This window comes from Mytilus trossulus, chromosome 1 (genome assembly GCF_036588685.1).
Source record: "Mytilus trossulus isolate FHL-02 chromosome 1, PNRI_Mtr1.1.1.hap1, whole genome shotgun sequence".
Taxonomy (NCBI): domain Eukaryota; kingdom Metazoa; phylum Mollusca; class Bivalvia; order Mytilida; family Mytilidae; genus Mytilus; species Mytilus trossulus.
Genome location: NC_086373.1, coordinates 12,043,389 through 12,070,207, shown reverse-complemented (window position 1 = coordinate 12,070,207; position 26,819 = coordinate 12,043,389). Strand labels below are relative to the sequence as shown.

General features: G+C 32.3%; 1 protein-coding gene across 1 annotated transcript; it reads left to right on the top strand.

Moving 5' to 3' along the window:
- The first annotated feature begins 20,373 nt into the window (after nt 1-20,373).
- Nucleotides 20,374-26,819, top strand: LOC134715354 (glutathione S-transferase 1-like). Its single transcript, XM_063577483.1, has 5 exons — nt 20,374-20,655; nt 22,867-22,959; nt 24,028-24,143; nt 24,909-25,013; nt 26,505-26,819. The coding sequence occupies exons 1-5, from the start codon at nt 20,523-20,525 to the stop codon at nt 26,667-26,669; spliced, it is 612 nt and encodes a 203-aa protein (XP_063433553.1). The 5' UTR covers nt 20,374-20,522; the 3' UTR covers nt 26,670-26,819.

The window sequence follows — 26,819 nt, the reverse complement described above, 5'->3', positions numbered from 1 at the left end:
AACTTTTTTTGTTAAAACGGTGGTTTCTGGTTATACCTATGTTCCCGAGCTTTAAGTTTTCAAGAGAGAATAAGACGTTAACTTGTTTGAGCTCTCACACGAAGGTTCATTAAGTTACATGTAGAATTTTCCTGTGGGAGACTCTGTTTGAATTAAACAAGAATACGTTGTTTAATTTGTAATGGAGCGAACAACAATTCGTCGATATCTGACCAAGTTCCCACCTGTAATCTCAGGTACAAATGTATCAACTAATCACCCACCTGTAACCACCTGCGTAATAATACATTTTACTTTCTAAAAGGAAGAATACATAATTCATCTGTATTTGGTGTTATTGACATATTAATAATGAACGAAACCAATCTTATTGCCAGTATTACCATGGCATTCTTTTGTCACCAGTTAAAGCTAATTACTAACAAACTGACACAAATATACTGTAAAATCGTTATCTCTAGTATTTCATTTGATTTCATTTGATTTCATATTTCAGTTTATACTGTTAATGATATGATCAAAGTTATCCTGACACCGTTAAGTAAATAATGGTCTGTTGTATTTACAGAAAATTAATCGTTAATATTTTAAAATAAATGGACATTATCATAAAGAAGAAAGCTATAAATGTTCCTTTGTTTCTATAATCGTTTTCCCACTGAACGTAGTATTGATGACAAATGTTGTTTCCAATATCATGAATATGCAAAGATGAATTTTGATCTGTATTTTCGGCATTCTTTTCTTTGTAGTAACTTTAAAGAACACCCTATTTTATTTATTGCTTTATTTGTTACCATCATGAATAATGCATGAATTTTTTGCAACATGACGCTTATGAAAACAAAAAGTAATCAATGGTGATGATGCATGGCTGCTTAACGTCCAGCGAAAAGTGAAATAGAATAGAGTTTGGAAACGGGACCAAAGACAGAAAATAGTTTAAGGTAACACATGTGTCTTTGACAGAACGATGATATCCCGCACCCGCCACTTATCAATTTATAATATATGCTAGTTCAGGGAAATGGACGCCATACTCCGAAACAAACAAAGGAATAAAAATTATCAAAAAAATACCACACAAGTCTTACACAGGCTAGAGGTTCCTGACTTTATTTGGGACTGGCACAAACAATGCGGCAGAGAAAAACATGTTTTATGAGATCTGAACCTGCCCCTATTCCTTATATGCAATATGAAATTAATAAACGCACAGTAAAACTCAGTATAAAAGTACTAAGTAGTACTTTAGTCCAATGTTTGGAAAGGACACAGAATAAACTAAACGAATTGACAACGATAAAGATAAATTAACAAAGGGCTAGTAAAATTTACAGTCAGGCCAGCTCGAGCCGACTTGAATTAAATTGATTAAAATATTATGTATTTGTCCTTCGAAAAATAGTACACGGAGCAGCAGCAAATACCGATTTTAAAGTCTTTAGTTTGACCCGGTTCGTGACTCGTCTGATTGTTGACGTTAACGCCAAGATGTATAAATAAAATTTTGGACCAAGACCGTCGAAGATTTGAAGTGCAATAAAACCTCTGATTCAACCCACTACTTTTTTCGGAGTTTCATAAACTAAGTCAGAACTATATATATCGAATGCAAATAGTTTCCATGAGGATTTAAAATATGTAAATTTACTTTTTAGAATTGAGCTTGAACTAGTAGTGTATTTGTTTTTTTATTGGTTGTACCTTTTCGGCACAGTAGACCAGTTCAGATTTAAGTGGTATGAATAACAAAAAAACCAAGACGGTATGGTATGATTTCAGTATATATATACATTTAGCTTTAGGAAAACTATAAAAGGGGGAGTTCGATAATAAAGTAATTGATTGTATATCCGACTTCAACAGTAGAATTTCCCAATATTTCCAATATTATAAATTTTAAGTCCTGAAATTTTTGCCGCTGACTAATCCATTTTTGATTTTCAAGTTTTATTATTTTTCTTTGTTTTTTCTCTCGACTAAATCGTCTAGTAGACTTATTTATGGTTGTAAAGTTGTATTGTAAAATAGCGTTCTTTAAGCAGCATGCACTATTCCCTAGTTAACGTCGTCCTAATACGTTTTGACTATCTGCCTTAGGAGAAAAATAAACTATGCGTGGAATATTAGTCAATTTAACAAAAAAAACTCATGAATACACAAGACACCTAGTTGCCAAATAAAAGAAGACGCATAGAAGCCAAAAGCCTGGTAGACAGAAAGCAACACGAAACCTAGTATAGTAAAAAGCCATAATATTCTGATTAAAGATGAGTTCTGATTTTATTATGACAAGTAAGCGAGTAACTATAGATCTGAATTTTAATTGTATTTCGTATTGGCAAAAGCCATAAGACACTTTGTAGTCAATAAGTCAACAAGAAGACTTGACTGACAAAGTTTTCGAGTATAGAACTCGGTTTTCTAGAAACGGAAGTTGCATGACTTGAATGAAGATGTATCAAACTTTTCTAGTTTTGATGTTTCTCTTTGATAAAAGTAGAGTAACTTTAAAATCCCCATCGAGGATTGGAGAAATAATAAACAGAAAAAACCTATTGCGGAGGAAAATTTGAGTCTATTTTTCAAATAAAAAAATCAAAAGCTCAAACACACCACATGCAAAAGTTTTTATTTCTTTCTGATAATTTTAAGATAGACAAAGATATAAATTATACTATCCAAAGATAATTATTCTTAGTGTTATTGTCTTTTTAAAAGATCTTGTTTAGATGGAAAAGTTTAAGTCTGTTTCCATTCACAACTTAAATCAAGCTTGTTTTGATTATTGATTGTTTCCACCAACTAGACCTTCAAGACTTGTAAATAGTTTTCATTCTTTTATAACATAAGTTTGGAGTTCGATAGCGAGTTATTTCGCTAGGATTATATGAGTTAGTCCTTTCAGGAATATATTAACAGACATAATATGTGCATTATTATAACAAAGTTTAGATGATTAATGAATAGTAATGCATAATAGATTAATCAAAACAAGGGCAATATTAGTATTTCGCTGTTTAAAAGTCATTTTTTTTAATTGATTGAAAGAAAACTAAACCGGGTTACAAAACAAAAAGGAATATTACAAAAATACCGAACATTGAGGCAAATTTAAAACGAAAAGTCCTTCAATATAAAAAGCGCAAACACATCAAACGAATGGATAACTGACATATTTTTGACTTTGTATAGAATTTTTTTTATGTAGAGAACGGTGGATTAAACCAAGTTTTATAGGTAGCAAAACCTCTAACTTGTGTGACAGTCGCAAGGAATTTCATGCACTATCAACAACGCGTGATCAAATCAAACGGACATAATAGGTTAACATGTCAAATTTTTTTTAGGGATACAACGGTCAACATTGGGATATAATTTCAGTCACGTTAAAACAAAACAAAACTGTCAACAAAGAAAAACAAAGAAAAACAAAAACTTCCATATGTCAATGAAACAAACCAACAAGTAAGTAAAAGACATAAGTCAATAAGTCAACAGACAGTTTTCAACATTAGACAGGTGAATTTACAATATGACAAGTACCAAGTCGACGAGTCGTAATACAATGAGACAAATAACAAAGAATAAGACATTCAAAAAGGCTATAAACTGATGAAAAAACCACGATCAAGGGTTTTGAAAAAGGGTAAAACCCACAAAGGCAAAGATAAAGATAGTTTTTGGACTTGTAAAAATGCTGCACAGAAAACGTAAAATTGTTCAACACGAAAATCGAAAAACCGATGCAGAAGATGACCCTTCTCAACAAGTAGCATCCGTCGTGTTGCACAAGTAACAAATCGTTTGACCGCTGCTATCGGTTATGTCACAATTTAGAGACAGACCAACGAGATGAGTCTACAATTATGGAATTGATCGTCAAATTTTATATATTTGTGAACGAATTAAGCATAGTTTTCGAACAAACAATCAGCACAAAATTCGTTCACAAACAATAAAAAACAAAACGGACGAGGTTCCTTACGATAATCTCTCTTTTATATCTGTTTTGTATTTACACCATACATTGGTCTTGTATAAATGGTTAAACTTAATTATTATTGATCATGGAATTCGCTTAGAATTACTTCCTTTTGTACACAATTGTAATTGGAAACGGCTGTTAATATCACTGGTTTCATAAACATTCATCGAAATAATCTCTGTTTCACGAAAATTAGCTAAATACAGCACAAGTGTTTTTCCGTGATCGCTTAGTTCTTACTCGATTTATCCCTTTCCTGACTTACATTTGATCTCAGTTCCTCATAGGTCAAAATTTTGGTTATGACGTCATTTTTCTTGTTTCATATCAATCTCCTATTCTGGCGTCATGTAAAAATACGATCATGCCTGATGACGTCACATAGAAAGAACAAATCTTTTGTTTCAGGATGTCTTAAATCAAGAGAGAAACAGATTACACCACCAAATTTCTGCAATACGATATTTATCCACCCTCAATAGTTAGATTTTAAATATTTAAAACGCTCGGCGAGCCTCGCTTTTAAAATTTGATTTTGTTTTGTCTCGAATGGATAAGTATGGTATCCAATTCGATTCATCGGTAGAATCTATATATACATGGAACGAATTTATATCTGTTCTATTAATTAACAAACCTTATGACTAAAATATCGGGTGTCTGCAAATCGAACCCGTCATAAATGGTTATTCCGCAGCTCCCTTAAATTTGGTGGTATTTGATTTACAACGGAGTTTAACTGAATAGCATAACTAAACCAACCTGGCAACAACTCTCAATGGATCAGGAGCTAGTCGAATGTAGCCTTTTGAAAAGCAAAATTTTTATTGCTATCCAGCGCTCTTATTTTCCAATTGCAATCTTAATCTCATAAACAAACTACTTTTCAAATTATATTTTAGTGTAATCATTTCAGTAAAATTGAGAATGGAAATGGGGAATGGGTTAAAGAGACAACAACCCGACCATAGAGCAGACAACAACCGAAGGCCACCAATGGGTCTGCAATGCAGCGATAAACTCCCAAACCTGGAGGAGTCGTTCAGCTGGCCTCTGAACAAATATGTATACTAGTTCATTAATAATGGACACTATACTGAACTGATTCATACACCAGAAACTAAAATTAAAAATCATACAAGACTAACAAAGAGTAAAGGCTCCTGACTTGGGACAGGCGCAAAAATGCGGAGGGGTGAAACATGTTTTTTGGAGATCTCAACCCTCCCTCTATACCTCTAGCCAATGAAGAAAAAACAAACACACAACAACACGCACAGTAAAACTCAGTTGAAGGGAAGGTTGACTATGGCAAGCCGTTCTCGTCAAAACTATGTTAAAACCATTTTTCGAAAATAATTACACACTGATAATTACAACAAAGCACAGTGAGATTTAAAAACTTCAAAATACACACTTAGAATAAATAAAAATACACACTGAGATTCATATTTTATTATTTTTATAACACTTGTTACATATCTTTTATTGTGTGTGTATTGCATATGTTATTGTTTATAATACTATTGTCTGTATCAGATGCCCTCCTGGGGCCCTAATTTGGTAAATAAAAATATTCTATTCTATTCTATTCATAAAGACAAACTGAGATTACAAAAATGAAAAACACAAACTGAGAATTGAAAATTACACACTGAGAATTGAAAATTACACACTGAGATTTCAAAAAGACACACTGAGAATAAATAAACTGAAAACACACACTGAGAATTTAAAATTATACACTGAGAATTTAAAATTACACACTGAGATTTGTGAGCAATTTTTATGCGCACATATTCAATTAGCATACTTAATCTGAATCAATTACAAGCTTAAAACAGCTAGGGGACAGGACTTAATTGTTAGTCCTTCGATTTGGTTCCAAATTATTAATAAAAAAACTTTAGAAATACAAGAACAAGTTAATTACCCACTTACTCTTATTACAAAAATATAACCAAATGGTGAAAAACTTGTAAGAAAACATTGGAACAATCTGCAAAAAAAACACAGAATGCAAATTGTTTACTCAAGCATATAAACTTAACAAAAATGTAAAAGATTACCTTACGAAATCAGGGTAACAGTTGGAAGACTTTTGAAAAGGGACCCATGCTTAAACGGTTTTAAGTAAAAAAAACAAACAAACGCGATACACTGGTAGTAATGATCTGAATTAAAGGCAACAAACTTATGAATATGAGCAATGTTAAGTCTTGAAATTTATTACGAATGTTGGTTAAAGGAATCAATTTCATTATAATGACAAGAGTTCTTGAGATCAAGATATTAATCTGTTGAATTATTCATCTCATGAATATTCATTAGTAATTTGCATATTAATCTAAGTGTGTATTTTTGAAATCTCGGTGTCAGTGTGTGTTTTCAATTTATTTCATCTCATTGTGTCTTTTTAAAATCTCAGTGTGTAATTTTGAATTCTCAGTGTCTGTGGTTTTTTTTTAATCTCAGTGTGCAATTTTGATTTCTCAGTGTGTTATGTTAGGTTTTTAAATCTCAGTGTATATTTTTTTCAAAAAAATGTTTTAACCATAGTTTTGACGAGAACGGCTTGCCATAGTTGATTTGTAATTTTAGGGAAATAATGTATTAGTGGACTGTCACACTTGAGACTAATGGTCACAACATAAGTTAAAATGTCAGAAAATAAAGAAAAATTGTAACATTTGAATGTCATATGATATAAAAGAGTATGTTGATCTGAAATCAATGTTCTGTGTGATGGTCAGATTCGTACCAGTTTAATGAAATATGAATAATATTTTAAACATTGTTTAGAAAGAAAAAGCTGCCTCACAAATTGAACACCGTTTTTAATGTATATACATATATAATTTATAGGTCTCCGAAGATGAAAGCTTAAATGAAATGTTACACACAGATGTTTTAATATCTTTTAATTGGAGGCCTATAACAAAAATCTGAGACATAATTTTGTAGCTTGTGTTTGGCCAATTGATGGAATGAAAACAGATGCCACTGCTGGTGGACGTTTCGTCCCAGAGATTATCACCAGCCCAGTAGTCACCAATTCGGTGTTGACATGAGTATCAATAATGTGGTCATTTTTATAAATTTCCTGTTCACAAAACTTTGAATTTTTCGAAAAACTTAGGGTTTTCTTGTCCTAGGCAAAAACTTCCTTAGCCATATTTGGCACAACTGTTTGGATTTTGGATACTTAGTGCTCTATCATTTTGTACTTGTTTGGCTTTATACATATCTAGATATGAGCGTTACTGATGAGTCTTATGTAGACCAAACGCGCGTCTGGCGTACTAAATTATAATGCTATTACCTTTGATAACTATTTACACCCTGGGTCGATGCCACTGCTGGTGGACGTTTCATCCCCGAAGGTATCACCAGCCTAGTAATCAAAATTTTGGCGCTGACATGGATATCAACAATGTGGTCATTTATAAAAATTTCCTGTTCACAAAACTACTTTGAATTTTTCAAAAAAATAGGATTTTCTTGTCCCAGGCATAGACTGCCTTAGCCGTATTTGGCACAACTTTTTGGACTTTTGGATCCTTAATGCTCTTCAATTTTGTACTTGCTTGGCTTTATAAATATTTTGATATGAGCGGAACTGATGAGTCTCATGTAGATGAAACGCACGTTTGGCGTACTAAATTATAATCCTGGTACCTTTGATAACTGTTTAGCTGGTGAAGAATCAGCAAGTGTAAAAAGAGGGGAAAATAGAAATATGCTATTGTACAAATAGTCATATTTCAAATAAACAAAGAGGAGGTGAACTAGCTCGATTGATGTTTGCTGCTGTTAAAAAAATCGAAGATGAATGACCAGAAGCTGAGAAACGGTTAACATTCAAACCAATTTAGTATAATTGTGTTTTTGTATTTAAGCAAACTAATTTCAACATATCATGCAATGTAATTGGAAATTCTGTGCTTTACATTCAAATAAGATAATATTGCCGAAGTAGTAAAACATCGTGGTGGCATGTAAAACTAGAAAAACTACAGAAGGCATGGCAGACATTAGGAAGCAAAATGCATTTACACTGAACTATGACGGGTAACTAGTTTTTACAAACTGCATGTCAATAATTTGTATAAAAACACTAGCAAACCCTATTATTAACTATCACTGCGACAGATGCAATTAAAAAAATGTAATTAGAACAGTTTTATATTTTTAGCACGAGCATTAATTTGCAATCTATGCAATGAACGGTTATTCTTTTTTTTGAGACAATTATTCAGGATTGTTTTTAAGCCGTCGCCGCCTCCGATTCATTCGGTCAGCTTCTGTAAAAAAATATCTATCATAAATTATAATGCTTTATAGTCATTATTTCTTCATTGTCATATCACATTTCAAATATTCTAAGTCGCCCTATCGTTACAAAGAGTACAGAGACATTTTAAAATTCAACTGTCAAAAATTAATAATCCTTCATAAAATTTTCTTATTAATAAAATCTCGAAATATGTTCTTCATACAAATATTGACGGGAGATAATCCAATATTTTTGTTGTAAAGTACAGTTTTACAGTTTACAATGTAAATTGAAAAATATTTAGTCCCGCGTTATCTCTCACACTTTGATGTATACCATTTATAACGCACAATTATCATTTCAGAAACACCATACCTGTCAGATGCCAATTTTGGCAGTAGACTGGAAAATTATCAACCAGAGCCATTTCTCGATATTTAGCAAGAGAATTTGGTTAGTTTAATTTTTCAAATTTCTCTTCCCATTTTTTAGTTTCCTGTCCTGTTGATTAGTAAACTGTTTGTGAAATTGATGTGGGGTTCGACCGGTACAATTCAAAAATGGTATAAAATACTCTTGCCTATATATATGTCAGATTTTTCAAATGATAGAAACGACAATGTTTGATGACATAACATACTAGAACACATGTTTTAGATCTAAGAAAGGAGTTTTAATATAGGAGGACGAAGCGAAACTTATTTAATATCTATATATTAACACATGTGGTCCTATATCCTGTCGATATTTAGACTTTTTTTTTCGATTGCTTACGACGTAGTCACTCACGCCGTTAAAATTGTATTAATAGTTTAGATAAAGATGCAAAACAAAATGTCGTATCCTTTCATCTATATCATATATCAATTTATTTTCTTTATTCTATAGATACACAGAAACCATAAACAGTATAACTGATAAGTAATGTAAGACCTTTAAGATTTTTTTTTAACATTCTAACTTATATTTACCATTAAAAAAAAATCTGTGCATCGTAAAAAATAACAAAATTTGGAATTTTAGCAGGCCATGTTCAAACCAATCTGAGTTGTTGAAAAAATTAATTTACAAAAATACGGAACTCCGAATAAATTTCAAATCAAACTGCAAATCACAAGAAAGATCAAGCACTATAAAAAAACCTGTCAAATTCCCTACTTGGTACATATATTTTCTTATGCAGAAAATGACGGATTGAAACTGGTTTTATAGCTAGATAAAGCTCTCACTTGTATGACAGTCTCATAAAATTCCAGTTTGTTGACAACAATGTGTGAAAAGAACAAACAGACGTAATAGTTAAACATGTAAAAAATTAGGGATAAAGAAGTCAACATTATGTTTAAATCTTAATTACTATAAAATCAAACATATATGTCAACAGAAAAAAATGCAAAACAAAAAACAAAACTCTTTAGCAGACACGAAAGACAGAATAACGGAAAAATAACACAATATCATGATTTACAAGAACTGAACCACGTCAAATGAATATTATAAAAAAAATGACTAAAGAGAATCGAAAAGTATTAATTTTCAAAGACACCTACAACAATTCAAGACAATCGTGTCTTTTTTCTGAAGTTGATACGGATTATTTAGATATTAAACTCATCATAGATATCAGGATCAAAATTTTGTATTTACGCCAGACGCGCGTTTCGTCTAAAAAAGACTCATCAGTGACGCTCGAATCAAAAAATGTTTAAAAGGCCAAATAGAGTACAAAGTTGAAGAGCATTGATGACCAAAAATTCCTAAAAGTTTTGCCAAAATACAGCTAAGGTAATCTATTCCTGAGATAGAAAAGCCTTAGTTTTTCAAAAATTCAAAGTTTTGTTAATATTAAATTTATAATCATGAACATATCAATTATGTTCAAAACCAACAGTCTTGGCAAATTCCGATGAACTTCTCTAGAAAAAGGACGAGACGTTATTTGACATTACCCTTGTTCATCAACATTCTGCTCAGACAAAGGTGACGGTTTTACAAAGTCTCCTTTGAAAAGATTCTTCGACGTGCAGAGTTCTCTCTGAATACGGATATCGGATTTAGGTTTGATGTGCAGAGCGTGGCATTCCGTCGACCTTGATTTTGGAAACGACCAGTATTGAAGCCTAACATAGGTCTTTCACTTGAAAATGAGAGGAGTTATTTGGCCTTTCAACTAACCATCTAATTATCAACATAGCAATTAAATGGATTCCTTGGCGCCAAAGCCAGATATAGCTATACTCTCATCACGATTATCGCACAACTCTCTCGAAATGGATGTCGGATACAGTATTGCCTCGCAGAGCGTAACAATGAACAATGTATTTACATTGGTATCGTATTCAAGTTTCGAGTCTTGCACTGTCATGATTGACATCTGTATAAATATTTACCCGTTTTTTTTCCTAGGTGTTTTATATAAATTGAAATCTGTGAGTAGAAACAATTGCACACTTAATGTCTGTCTGTATAATTTATTCACCAATTTGTCAGAGATTTGGTCCTATTATATCTGTCTACTATTGAAAATCGTACGATGATCTCCAGATTTCTCGAGTGTATTTAATGTTCTGTATACAAATTTTAATTTAAATCACCAATGAAAACATAGACACATAGGTTTAATGCACTGCATATGCCAAAAACAGGAAGCCAAAATTCGTTTAAAATAAATCACCATTAAAGATTTTTTTCAAAAATCATATACATCAAGATTAAAAACTTGAGAAATAAATTTCAGGGGGACTATTTTGGACAACAGTGGCGTTCACGTCGTTGTTGTTGTCATTACTCACTCATCACACATCAGTATATATAGAAACATGACTTTTGGTACGCGGATGCTTCTTATTATGTGTCAGAAAGTGTAGTGATATGTCCCATTTTTAATGATTCAGTGACATTGATCATGATTTTAATTTCATTTAACCTCTACATACAGAGGAAGGAACCTATCTTTTCTTGTCAATGTATATAATTTAATACTACAATAAGTTTAAGGAACAGATATTTTATAGGCAGAGGCGTTTAAAAGTGTACAGGAGAACACAATACTTACGTTCTTGAAGTACATAACACGGTTTTGAAGGGAAATGGCAACACATATCTCGTTGGATCTTACGTAAGTAATTCAGAATTTTAAATTTGAAAGATAATGCAATATCGTAAAGCTCGGACATGTGTATTAAAAAGAAGACATTTTGCACAACAATCAAAATTAATGATATACATTACTTGGCTCTAAATCTGAGTTGAAAGTAACATATCATAGCAACTTTAACACATTTGCTTTAACACAGTCGCTACGTTATATTTCCGGAAAGAGCTAAATCACAATTGAATTAGAGAAATTAGAGAAATTAGCCAAATTATATTATATATGGTATTTTGAGTTACAATGTTTTGTTCTTCTTTCAGCGAGGTTCAAACCCCTGCTTCAGTGACATCGTTATAACCCCGACTGCAATGTGTACAATTCACTAGACCGCTCGACCAACTAAGCTAAACAAAAAATGCAGTTTTCGTTAGTCGAAAAATGCATATCTGCAAAGTATCTAAGCATTGTATCACAGTCCATGTAAGGATGGTGGTTTTATTTCAGATCAGATAATTTTTGTTGGTTGTAAGGATGATAATGTTAACAAGAGGTCCTATGTCAAGTAATCACTACGTTTAATATATAAATATGTCTTTTTAGTATACACATTGTTATTCTAAATAACGGCAACTGGTACTTCCTTTACAGCTGATAGTAGCGGATATTGCAGTATTCGATATTTTGTACCGATTTATAGCTGATCCAACAACATATCCCGGTTTCTTGAATGATTACGCGGCTATACAGAGTCTTGTCGAAAGAGTAGAGACAGTTCCGAACATCAAGAAATATTTGTTTTCATTAAAATTTTGAAGAAATACATAGATATAAGTTCATCCCTTCCGCTAACACAAACGAGTTGAAAGCACTTCTTAGTGTTATTTCCTTTTGTTTAAATGGGATGGTTTTAGTCTGTTTTCATTCACAACTTAAGTCAAACTGATTGATTATTGAATCCACAAACTAGACCTTCATGACTTGAAATGTTGCTTCATCTGTAAATAAAGTTCATGCATTCATCACATAAGTTTGGAGTTTAGATGATGAGCTATATCCTTAGAATTATATGAATTAATAAACTTATCATAATCCTATATTAGTCCTTTTAGTAAAATATGGCATGTGCATTATCATAACAAAGCTTAACAAATAAATAGAAAGTAATGTAAAGTGAATTAAACTTAACATTTTTTCAACAATTTCTAATTTTGTTATGAGTAGTTGATGTTTTTTTTTGTGATAAAATATTTTCTTTGTGTCTTGCGATTAACATATTGGAATATGATGTGGATAACGTTGTTTCAGATTGTATTATTACCTTTAGATACGTTTACTTTTTAATAGTATCCTCTAACACCACTGCGCAATTTAAATTCCATAATAATCATCAGGTCGAATAACAAAAAGTTAAAAAGGCTAAATAAAGTACGCAGTTGAGGAGCATTGAGAACCAAAATTCCTAAACGTGTTGACAAATACAGCTCAGGTGATCTATTCCTGAGATAGATTTTCCATCAAAACAAAAATACTGAACTGCTAGGAAAATTCTAAACGGAAAGTCACTAAGCAAATGGCAAAATCAAAACCTCAAACGTATTGATAACAATTGAATTATTCCTGCCTTGTACAGGTATTTTTATACGACCGCAAAAATGTTGCGTTCATATAATGGTATCACGTCGTCGTCGTATGCGTCGTCCGAAGACACTTGGTATGCAGACAATAATTTTAGTATTAGTAAATAGAAATCTATGAAATTTAAAGACAAAGGTTTATAACCACAATTGGAAGGTTGGGATTGATTTTTGGGGTTGTGGTTTTAACTGTTTAGGAATGAGGGGCCCAAATAAGCATTTTTCAAGTTTCTAGACAATATATTGTGGAACAGTGTATGGTTCTCTCTTAAAACATACCTTAAGGTTCCTTACCAGAAAAGGATGGTAAGGTTTAGCTTTGGTGAGTTATGGCTCAAACTGTTTAGAAATTAGGGGCAACAAAGTGGATAACAAGGCAGTCCTGGTAAATGAACAATTACTTTTAGTGGGAGGGGGGGTCAATTCTTAACAGCAGAGTGTATTGCACAAAAGCAAAAAAAAACTGTTCAGGGTTTGTTCTCTGTGGTCGTATCCAGCTGCGCTCGGCGAGGCAATTTATTCATGTAGACAATAATGGATTAAACCTGGTTTTAAAGATAGCCAAACCTCTTACTTGCATGCATGAGAGTCGCATACAATTCTATCATATTGACAGCGATGTGTAAACAGATTTGTATTTTCTAAGAAACGGTTTCTACGATAAATATTATGTGTATGTATATAACGTAATGATGGTGATAATTTGCTATGAACGATATATTTGTTCTGCATAACCATTGTTACCTGTACCAGTCTTTCTGACAGAGGTCCCTTGATCATGACCTTATATTCATGATTAATTGATATACATTGAGGTTTATAATTTTTTCATTAGGGAATGATAAATTCATATTGAAATAAAATATTATGTACAGTGTTTTTTTATACAGTATTGAAGATTAAAGAAAACTACCCACTTCTTTTATGAAGAAAAATCTATGAAGTTCTTATTTGCATACTCATTTCAAAATTTACTACAAGTTACGTTTTTGTATACTCATTTCAAAATTTGTTACGAGTTACTCTTTTACATACTCATTTTAAAATTAAGTCAACAAAAAAGTAAAATAGAATGCACTGTATGATATTTAAAACCTAAGAAACCGGAACAACAATTGCTATACCATTCGCCAAACAAAGTACCATTTGCTACTAATCTACACAAAACCTAAACAAATCATTTATTGAACCAGACACGAAAATGCATTTATACAACTACCTTTTTATGTCCCTACAAGACAGAAATAACATACTTTATCAAGTATAAAGGTAATAATGATGTAAATCAATAGGTTTGGAAGATCAATATGACATTTGTTATCTCTTTGCATTTTTAATAATGTTCTACTATAATACCGATTTTTAATTTGAATCTTTTTACTAAGCCATTCAAATAATGCCTTTAAATCACGTTCCAATAGACAATTTTAATCTTTTAGAGTACATACAATCTAACTCGCTTTCATCTTGTAACAGTATTAAAACATTTGACTTTTCTACTCTTTACACAAGTATTCCACATTCAAAACTAAAAGGCAAATTGAAAGAGTTGGTATTACTTTGCTTCATAAAAAAGAATGACCAACGTAGATACAGGTATCTTGTCTTAGGGAGGGATAAATCCTACTTTCTTTAGTTTTCTATGTTGTGTCATGTGTACTATTGTTTTTCTGTTTTTCTTTTTCATTGTTAGCCATGGCGTTGTCAGTTTGTTTTAGATTTACGAGTTTGACTGTCCCTTTGGTGTCTTTCGTCCCTCTTTTGTAAAGAATCACTCTGATTCAAACAAAAAATTCTCTGAAAGTGATATTACCGAGATGCTTGATTTCTTGATTGACATCATATTTGTTACGTTCGGAGGACGTGTTTTTCAACAGACTGTCGGCATTCCAATGGGAACAAACTGTGCCCTCTACTTGCCGACTTGTTTCTTTATTATTATAAGGCTGACCTTATGCAGGAACTTCTTAGGAAGAAAGATAAGAAGTTAGCAATATCCTTTAACTCTACTTTCCGCTATATAGATGATGTTCTTTCACTAAACAATTCAAAATTTGGTGACTATGTGGAACGCATCTATCCCATCGAACTGGAGATAAAGGATACTTCAGATACAGTTAAGTCGGCTTCATATCTTGACTTACATCTAGAAATTAACAATGAGGGTCGGTCGAAAACAAAACTTTACGACAAAAGAGATTATTTCAGCTTTCCTATTGTGAACTTTCCATTTCTAAGTAGCAAAATTCCAGCAGCACCTGCATACGGGGTGTATATCTCCCAATTGATACAATATTCCCGTGCTTGCATTTCCTATCATGATTTTCTTGATAAAGGGTTACTGCTCACAAGGAAGCTATTAAACCAAGAGTTCCAAATGGTGAAGTTGAAATCATCCCTTCGTAAATTTTACGGACGCCATCACGAGTTGGTTGATCGTTATGGAATAACCGTTTCACAAATGATATCGGATATATTCCTTACGTCGTTACTACAATCCCCTTCCCTTTCATGAAAGTGACCTACCGAATTAGACTATTTTACCGGATTTGTAATCACATAAGCAACACGACGGGTGCCACATGTGGAGCAGGATCTGCTTACCCTTCCGGAGCACCTGAGATCACCCCCAGTTTTTGATGGGGTTAGTGTTGTTTATTCTTTAGTGTTATATGTTGTGTCATATGTACTGTTGTTTTTCTGTTTGTCTTTTTTCATTTTTAGCCATGGCGTTGTCAGTTTGTTTTAGATTTATGAGTTTGACTATCCCTTTGGTATCTTTCGTCCCTCTTTTAAGATAAATGTATTCAACATATATTAGATTTATTGTTTCATTAATAATGTTTCTTAGGTATGAAATTTGTTTGGCATAATTAGCTGTTGCATAAAGCATATCAAACAAGAAAATGATCTACTGATCTGTTGTAAACATCGTCATCATGTGTTAGCTAAAAGATGAAAATATCATGTAAAAAAATTAAGAAAACAGCTGAAGGGGTAAAAATAATATAATCAGATGATATATTATTATATTACACCAAGTGAATGCTTAACTTTTCCTCTTTGCTCATACTAAAAGAGTACCAAAATGTTCTACAATAGAGTAGGTTATATTTTTATGAAATAGTATATTTTTAACGCCTAATCACAACTCGAAAATGGAATAAAAATATCAAAGGAACAACACCGTTTATTGGTATGTATAGTGTTGTAGGGGTGATGTTAAATGTGGTTGTAAAAGCTGGCCTTAAATAGTGTTCATCTGTATTTCAAAAATTAGTTTGAAGTTACTTTGTGCTTCCGTTTCTGATTTTTACTTGTTGTGAGTGTTGATGATTCTATATCTGTCCTGAACCAAGTTAGGATTATGAAAGTTGTTATCAGGTTGTCCGTTCCTATGTATTTTGGCGTTTGTTTTTGCAGCAGTTTATGTTGTGCTGTCTTTCTTCTTTTATAGATGATGTTTCCCTCGGGTTTTGATTGTGACCCAGGTTTGTTTCAGTAAAATCGAGTTATGACTATTGAACAACAGTATGATATTATTTCCCTTTTTTATTAAGTAAATGCACACAATAAATCAGTAATTAAGTTCGTTAATTTAATCGAACATGTATAGTATCTACAACTGTTTTTATTCTATATTAGTGATTAAAATTTTTGTGCATGTGTTCCTGTTGATTTTTTATCATCGCTATTATCAATTAAAAGATTTTTTGAACTGATAGCAATTTTTCATTCTTTATTCTTTGCACAATTTTGTTATTCTACTGGTCGCAACTAAAATATTTAGATAATTGCCGAAACAATGTTAAGAGACATCAAGTTGACCAATAAATGTTGTTACTAATGTTTCCTCCCTAGCTCTCCTTGTATTCCTATAGTACATGTATATTATTCTTTGTGCTAGTTTCTTCAAATCAAGTAGTTTGATTAATAACGACTTTTGAAATCTTTTTTGTAAAGTATAACAAAACATTTCACAAAGATATGACTATAAAAAAACTGGTTTCTAGTCCTTTATACTATAATACTTAACTGATTATGTACTTTGAAAGAAAATATTTTGAATGTTAGTAAATAATAAATGAACCTCTAGTTCCAAAGAATTCTGCATTGATAATGAAGATTTATTCCGAGATTTTACCATCGGACTATCATTAACCAGTTCGCCTAAGGTGTTTCACAGGAATGTACACTGGTCCATCGGCTTAATTTTTTTCATTGGACTGACAGTCACAGTTATACACCAGACTTCTAATGGACTTTTAATTCACCTTTATCATCAGCACAATTTATGAACCTTTTCCAGAAGAAAAAACTTGTCCAGTCCCAATGAAAAACATGCTGTTGTCGCTGCAGATAATGCCCCAAACAACATCGTTTGTAAATCTCATTACATAAAAGAGGGACGAAAGATACCAAAGGGACAGTCACTTGCTTGATAAATGAATAAGGTAAAGAAAATTCACTTGGAAACTCAACATATACCTTCACGACACTTGGAAATGCTGAATAATCATAGGTCTGTTCTATGTTCCTTTAAAATTCAACCAAAGATGAAGAACTGGATCTTCCATCACTGTATTGGATACCTAAACTACTACTAAGTGTCCTTCCAAATAACGGTATATTCCTGGGTCTCCCAAGTGCTCAACGAAACCTCCTTCTAAATTATTAACATCTATTTTATCCGCAATCAAAGCCGGGCTTTAATTTTTGGTGAAACTGCGTGAATCTGATGTGGTTATTAAAAAAATCCAAAGATCTTTTAACGTACATACAATCTAAAACTCTTTCGTCTTGCAATAATATTAAAACATTTGACTTTTATACACTTTACACAAGTATTCCCCATTCCAACATAAAAGACAAATTGAAAGAGTTGATATTGCTTTGTTTCATAAAAGAGAATGGCCAACGTAGATACAAGTATCTTATCTTAGCGAGGGATACATTCAACCAAAAAATTCACAAAAACTAACTGTATCAAGATGCTTGATTACGTACATGATATCATATTTGTTCAGTTTGGAGTACGTGTTTTTCAAAGGCTGTCGGGCATTCCAATTGGAACCAATTGTGTCCCTCTTCTTGTCGACTTATTCCTGTATTATTATGAACTAGAGATAAAGGATACAACAGATACAGCTAAATCTGACTCATATCTTGACTTACATCTAGACATTGACAATAAGTGACGGTTAAAACGAAAACTTTACGACAAAAGAGATGATGTCAGTTCCCCAATTGTGAACTTTCCATTTCTATGTAATAATATTTTAGCAGCGACTGAATACGGAGTATATATCTCCCATCCAACAAAATCATTTCATATCTCTACTTGTGTGACGTTTACATTCTGACGTCAAACACGTGATTCTAGACCAGAGTTGACGTGACCCTAGCCATTCAGTCACAGAAGTTCAAATATTTCAATACTTTATGGGTTGATTTAAAATACAAAAAAAGAAAGCAATGAACGTGTTGTTAATTTGATATTTTTTTTATCTGATTAAGATAATCACACGGTGATGACTGCAGTAACCCTATTTTGACCATTTTACGTTTGTTGTCTGTTTTGGTCACACATCGTTGTGAAAAAAGTGGAATTTGATGCGACTGTGATACAAGTGAGAGTTTAACGCTATAAAACCAGGTTCAAATCATCATTTTCTACATTTGAAAATGCCTGTATCAAGTCAGGTATATGACAGTTGTTGTCCATGTGATGTGTTTTGTCATTTGATTAGGGACTTTCTGCTTTGGATTTTCCTCGGAGTTCAGTATCTTAGTGATTTTACTTTTCCCAATTTATACAATATTCCCAGGCTTAAATTTCCTATCATGAATGATTTCCATGCTAGAGGTTTACTACTCACAAGGGAGCTATTAAACCAAACCAAGAGTTCCAAATGGCGAAGTTGAAATCATCTCTTCGTAAATTCGACCGACGCCATCACGAGTTGGTTGACTGTTGTGGAATATCCGTTTCACAGATGATAGCGGATATGTTCCTTATTGTCGTCACTACAATCCAGTTTCTTTTTCACGAATCTGACCTACCGAATTAAACTTATTGCTGTGTTTTTACTGACAGGAGCACTAAGACAGGTGTCACATGTATATTTGTTTGTCAAATCCTGCAGAAGCACTTGAGATCATCCCCAGTTTATTGTTGGGTTCGTGGTGATAAGGCTTTATTTTTCTATGTATTGTCGTGTGTACTATTATTTGTCTGTTTGTCTGTTTATTTTTTTTATTAGCAATGGCGTTGTCAGTTTATTTTTTGGTTTATAAATTTGAATGTCCCTCTAGTGTCTTTCGTCCTTCTTTTATTCTTTAAGATAAGAGACTGCACTGCTGATGACATTACTTTTTTAGTAGAATGTGTTCTCATAAATCTCACACACTCATGAAGCAGATTTTCTAAATGTATTATAAACAATTTAATGTAGGTATCCACTTCTGTATGACTATTGGGGTTTTAGGCCAGTGGGGTGTTGGAATAATGGGGTGTAGGACCAATAGGTTGTCGGACCAATGGGGTGTTCGAATATCGGTGCGACCCTTTCAAGACTAAGAGAACATGATGGTCTACTTTGATCAAATGTGACTTGGATGGAGAGTTGTCTCATTGGCACTTATATGATATGGCCATTGTTATATATTATAGTTCGTTTCTGTGTGTGTTACATTTTAACGTTGCGTCGTTTGTTTTCTCTTGTTTTTTAGTGTAAATTCACACATGCGATAAGACGTGTCACGGTACTTGTCTATCCCAAATTCATGTATTTGGTTTGATGTTATATTTGTCATTCTCGTGGGATTTTGTCTGATGCTTGGTCCGTTTCTGTGTGTGTTACATTTTAGTGTTGTGTCGTTGTTCTCCTCTTATATTTAATGCGTTTTCCTCGGTTTTAGTATTTTATTCCGATTTTGTTTTTTGTCCATGGATTTATGAGTTTTGAACAGCAGTATACTACTGTTGTCTTTACATATCACATCTTCCTGTATCTATATCAGTCTTCATCTGTACAACTACAATATCATACATCTTTCAAAGCTGTATCTATAATTTTTACCAAATATATGCAAACATAGATATCCGACTTTGAATAATACGGATTCAATTTCGTTGACATCCATAAAAAGAAATCAACACTAGAATGTACAATTCAAACTGAAATTCGGTTTTGCGAACGAACTGAATTTGATGAATACATTACAGCGTTCACTAAGATTCAGAAAGATAGTTTACGTCCTTAAAAAAAACACAGAAACTATTGCTACAATATATACTCAATTTAAATCAATATTTCTGATCATTACTATTTATCCTGTCGGAAAGATAACCGTATAAACTTACATGTCATGTTTAACCTAGCCTGTATCAACACAGGTATTTTTACGTAGGTCATTGAACATATCTATTGTCAGTTCAAAATCTAGAACAAAGAATCAGTGATTTTTAGCTGGTGAAGAACCTGTTTTATCCATAAGTGTGAAAAGAATAGAATAAAATAAATAATGCCGTCGTACAAATTGTCGTATTTCAAAGGAAAAGGAAGGGGTGAACTTGCTCGATTGATGTTTGCTGCGGCTGGTAAAGAATTCGAAGACGAAAGATTAGCCGGGGAGGAATGGCTAGCATTCAAACCCAGTAAGTATATATATCGTTTCTACTTGATATTTTAATCTGTATTATTATGTGAGGAAGGATGCATGGTGTGTCTGGGTATACTAAAACGTTGAACCTTTTTTTTTTTTTTATCAAATAAGAAATGTGCTGACTCATCATGATACATATAGCAATATTGGCGATCATGGTTCATCAACACCATTCTGCAAAATATCTGATTTTATAATGTTTATATCATTATCTATTGTGATTATAGATAAACCTGGAAAAGTTAATGCGTTTTTTGCTTCTAAAAATTTGAAACACGTTCTGGAATTTTTTTAATTTGCTTCTAAGTTTCGATATTTTACCCAATATGGGTCACTGATTTGTATGAAAAGAGATAACATTGTGGGCTTTTACTACGGTAAATACAAAAGGATGTGTGTTCTCCATTATAACTTTAAAAAATCTCAAAAGTGTTATGTTTGCTATCATGACAAAGCAATTTTTAATTATGTTTGATACCTATTGCATTTGCAGTACAATTTGCCAGTATGTGTACATGATATGGTTGTAAAAGATTTGATTTGATGTGTATGGGTTGATAGGAACAAAAGAGGAACAGAACAATAGGGGGTTTAAACCTGAGTGAACCATATCAAACTAAATTCAGTTGTTGTTTTTAAAACCATGTATATTCCATGTGTTCTACATTGGTGGGGAACAACCTTTTAGAATTATTTCTAGACGGCAACAGTCAGAGTTTGTTGTAGAAAGTAAAATCACAAAAATACTGAACTTAGAGGAAAATCAATTCGGAAAATCATAATCACATGGCAAAATCAAATAACAAAACGCATAAAAAACGAATGGACAAGAACTGTCATATTCCTGATTTGGTACAGGTATTTTCAAATGTAGAAAATGGGGGATTAAATCTGGTTCTATAGCGCTAACACTCTCACTTTAATGACAGTCTCATCAAATTCCGTTATATTTACGTAGGTTAGAAGTGTCTTAAATGTTTTCCTCTATAGAGCGTTCCAAACGGATTTAAGGTAGAACCGCTTCTGTCAGAAACCGTTCTAAAAAGTAAAATCACAAAAATACTGAAATCTGAGGAAAATTCAAAACGGGAAATCTCTAATGAAAAGGCAAAATCGAAGGCCCAAACACATAAAACGAATGGATAACAACTGTTATATTCCAGACATGGTACAGTCATTTTTTATGTAGAAATTGGTGAATTTAACCTGGTTTTGCAGCTAGCTGAACCCTCTAACTTTTACGAAAGTCGCATGAAATTGCATTATATTGACACCGATGTGTGAATAAAACTAACAGACATAATGGGTAAAAATGTAAAAAATAGAGGTACAACAGTATGCATTGTGTTATGATCTAAATTACTAAAAAAAAAAAAAAAAACGTAACAAAAACACATTAAAGGGCATAGAAAAAGCACAAAAACAAAAATTCGAGACAAGAATACAAAAATTTACCATAGCATAATAACACAATAATGGGATGTATAAGTACCAAGCCACGTCAAATGATTATAAAAAAAAACCCAAACTAAACATTAAAATTAGTATTCAAAAAGACAAATAAAATAATACTATTACACGTTATTAAGATGATAAATAACGTCAGAACCCTGAATATATACTTCAAGACGTATTTGTGAAATTGATACGGAATATTTATCCCCAAATTCTTGGTACCTTCCGATGAAATTGTTTTTAGAAAATGGATGAGAATTCCTTGACATTACCCTGGTTCATCAACTTTCTACTCGGACGTTTTACAATGTCTGCGTAGCAGAACATTGCAAGCTCTTGAATACTGAATAAGTTGGAAAATGTATATTCCATATGCAGGTGAAATTGGTATATTGCTACTAAGGTGGGGTGGGGTGGGGATCGATTCATTTTGAAATTGATTTTTTTTGTTTCATTTGCATGCATTGTAGTGAAGTAAATGTTCCTTAGATTGATTAGATTACCATGTCAAACAATGTACTAATAATGTATGTTTGGTATTCAATTAATAAAGTGATGGAACACTACTCTTTGGCAAAAAGTAGTGCATTATATGTTAAGGTATAATAAAGGAGAAAGGAAGACAACTCAACAATAAAAAAAATCCTACAAAAGGAAGTTCACAACGCGAATTTAGTTCAATCTTTTCTCCTTCGTTGCTTGCAAACACTTTCTAATCATTAAAGTTATATATTCTTTTTCATTACAGAAACACCATACGGTCAGGTGCCAGTTTTAACAGTAGATGGGAAAATGATCAATCAGAGTGGTGCCATTGTCCGATTTCTAGCTCGAGAATTGGGTTAGTATTCTTTCTTTTTATTGATTATTACAATTGACTCATGGCTCTGCTTTCCCCAATACTAATAATTTTTCACTAACCATTTATGAAATAAAATGTTCTCAGTCTCATCGGATTTTCTTGAGTCAGCGTCAAGATTAAAAGAAAAAAATGGCGTTAAACGTTTTCGACACCATTGCGTAGATCTTTGGGGGGAAAACCTCGAACTCTGTGAAAATTCAAAATGGAAAGTCCATAGTTAAACTGCAAAATTAAAAGTTAAAACACATCAAACAAATTGATAAAAACTGTCACATTCTAGATCAGGTAAAGGCATTTACTTATGTAGAAAATGGTGGATTAAACCTTGGTTTGAAGCTAAACCTCTCATGTGTATGTCAGGCGCACAAAATTCCATTATATTGACAACGATGTGTGAACGAAACAAAAAAAAACATAATAGGTAAAAATGTCAAAATAGGGGTATGGCAGTCAATATTCTGTTGTAATTATAATCACTGCAAAAGCAAACAAATATGTAACAAAAAAAAAAAAAACAAAAAACCCAAAAGGGCATATAGACAAAGCACATTAGCACATAAAGACAAGAATACAAAAAATACCATTGCACAACAACACAATGATAAACAACGTCAGTTCCTGTAATATATACTTCAAGATCATCATGTATTATTGGTGAAGTTGGTGCGGAAGAGAAGTGAACGGTATCGGTACAGTCGATTGCACTTTGAATTGTGGGAGAGAGGAACCGATAGTTTTGTTTGTTAAACTGTTCTGAAACACAAATAATTGTTTACTATACGGAAATAATTTTTCCTGATTAAAATCATCATTTTGATTAAATCAGTAAAATATAATCAGAATTTTGATTTATTAGTTTACAGAATTGAATTTAGTTTTTGTATCAAAACTCTTATATAATTTCTGGCACATTATAAAATAGTTCGTGTGAACATGGAAGTATTATATGTAATACTTCCATGGTGTGACAATATTTGAGCATATAAACGACATGCATTATAATTAAAATACTTCCATGGTTTGAGTATATACATTTTATATATCTAGGGTTGTATGGAAAGGATAATATGGAGAACACCAGATGTGATGTAATTCTAGAAACGATTAACGATATAGTTACAGATATGCTCAAATACTTCTTTGAGAAAAATGAAACAAAAAAGGTAAGTTATACAAAATAATATCAAAAACAGAGAGAACCGGAATCTTACACTTTTTAAGATATATATTAAAAGAGTTCGTCCCTTTCAGACATCATAAGGTCATAACTCCAAATTGATTTATAGTGTTTTCGGAATTGGTTGCTCCGAAACGTTGGAAACCTAAATAAAAATCTCGCCACTTTTTGCAGAGACTTTCTGACCCATCGCTCTATTTAAACATAATCAACCTTCCATTTTAGAATTTCATCGACAGTAAAACAATCCACATACTTAATATATGTCAAACTCTTACAATTTTGTTGTTATTGTTATTTGTCAGATTTATGATTATCGCTCGCTAGCTTAATTTTGTTCATAACAGGCCGAAGTACATGAATTTATTTTGGAGTGGCATACTTTAAAACTTTGCTGATACGACCAGTGTGTCTTTATACACCATATAGATCCCAGAGAAATGCAGGATACAATATTGATTTACCCCTATAGTCTTACAAACATAGAACACTGTATCTTTCCCACTTCTTTCTGTGATAATGCGGCGCAAAGCAACCAACAATCAATCAATCAATCAATCCTTTTCCACTTTATAACACTGAATAAAGGATAATAAGGTAAAAACCATTATACTAGAGTAATTTCATATCATCAAAACGAATGTAGAAAATGTGACAAATAACCATTGCCTACAAAACTAAATATTTCTATTTCTGACAATTCGTTCATTGATGCAATACGTTTAATTAAGGGACAACAAATATTTTGTAGGCAGAAGCATTAAAACCTTTAAAGGAGAACTCTCTACCCAAGTTCTTGAAGTTTTTAACTACAGTTTTGGAGGGAAATGGCAACAAATATCTCGTTGGATCTGACGTAAGTAATCCGTTGGATATTTGAAAAATAATGAAGATTTTGGTAACTTTTAACTTTAAAGTATATAAAATAAAAAAGAAGATGTGATATGACTGCAAATGTGACAACTCTCCACAAGAGACTAAAATGACATAGAAATTTAATCAACAACTAAAGGTCAACGTACGATCTTCAACAATGAGCAAAGGCCAAACGGACAGAAAGTCACAGGACAAAAAGTCACAGGATATAAAGTCACAAATTTGGTAGGACAAAAAGTCACAGGACAAAAAGTCACAAATAATTTGTTGACAATTGTTTGAATATATAAGAGAAATATCTTGAAATATTTACTTTTTAATACATATATTCATATTAAAGTTTAGGAAATGTGTCATTATACTTGAAAAATCAAGATTTATTTAATTTTAATCATGCAAAAGATATATTTCTTGGCACAATGAAGCCATTTAAGTGCCAAACCAGTTTGACATTTTGTTTTTTTAACAATTATTTGATCATCTTTGACATATTTTTGATAAATTTTGTTTACAAAGTTGGTTTTTATTCAATAGTTTAAGAAAAATACAAAAATATTTTTGTAGAAATAAGCAGTTTTTATTCAAAGAAAATAATCAGTAAAAAATGAATTGTGACTTTTTGTCCTGTGACTTTTTGTCCGTGACTTTTTGTCTGTGACTTTTTGTCCTGTGACTTTCTGTCCTACATTCACCACATATTAAGCCATTAAAGGCCCCCGAAACGACAATGTAAAACAAATCAAACCAGAAAACTGAAGCCTAATTTATGTAAAAAAAGAAATGAACGAAAAACAAATATGTAACACAAAACAAACGACAACCACTGAATTTAAAGCACTGAACTGTGTATTGAACAGGAAACACAAAATCTATAAAAAAATAACATGATGTATTTTACTTGCTTATGGCATTCGGATTCAAAACGATACTTACTTTCTTCCAACAAAAGTTAAAATGATGTTCATGTCAGAATGCACGTTAAGGGCATACGATACAATTACAGGGAGGTAATGACGTTGCTAATAAAAAATGTTATTTTCGCGACCTCCGTCAAACTGTGATATATCGGGAAAAGATGCATTTTTGGACTGATGTTTATCATTCAAACTGATTTAATTAGAAAACGAGTGCATGGACCGCTATTTTTTTAAACGACATTTGTTTCATTTTCTAGGGAGATTATGTGGACCAAATTTTGTAAAACTGTAAATAGTGCATTTTTTTTAATTTTCATAAATATAGTTGTAGCAAAAAGCATAAATTGTCTTTTCAGTATACATATTGATAACACCTTATCGCCATTACTGAATATCACACAGTTTCCCGTAAAATTTCGACGTCATAAAACAAAATATCTGACGCCACAATGGAAAAGTGATTGTTGTTTGCGTCAAAAGTTCAAGCGGCCAGGTCAGCCGGGATTATTGATAAGGTGTATTGTAAATAACGATAATTTATATTTTTTTAACAGCTGACAGTAGCTGATATTGCTCTATTTGATATTTTGGAATGGTTTAATGATGCAGCGTTTTCTGGTGCCATTGATGACTACTCCGCGATACAGAGTCTTGTCGATAGAGTCAAGTCAGTTCCAAACATCAAAAAGTATCTGGAAATCCGTCCAGCTGATTCCTAAGTGCCATTGTGTGACCAAATTATGATTTTGGTGTTGTGTTGATGATTCACGTCGTGGATAAAGATTCATTCTGACATTTTACTCAATTGTTTATGAGTTAAAAATACCTTTAATTGTTGTTGTCCATTAAAGGGTGTGTTTTGATAGAAA

Coding starts and splice junctions, on each gene's coding strand:
- LOC134715354 (XM_063577483.1), top strand. CDS start 20,523: ATGCCGTCGTACAAATTGTCGTATTTCAAAGGAAAAGGAAGGGGTGAA. Junction 22,960..24,027: donor ATTTCTAGCTCGAGAATTGG/GTTAGTATTCTT, acceptor TTATATATCTAG/GGTTGTATGGAAAGGATAAT. Junction 25,014..26,504: donor AATATCTCGTTGGATCTGAC/GTAAGTAATCCG, acceptor TTTTTTTAACAG/CTGACAGTAGCTGATATTGC.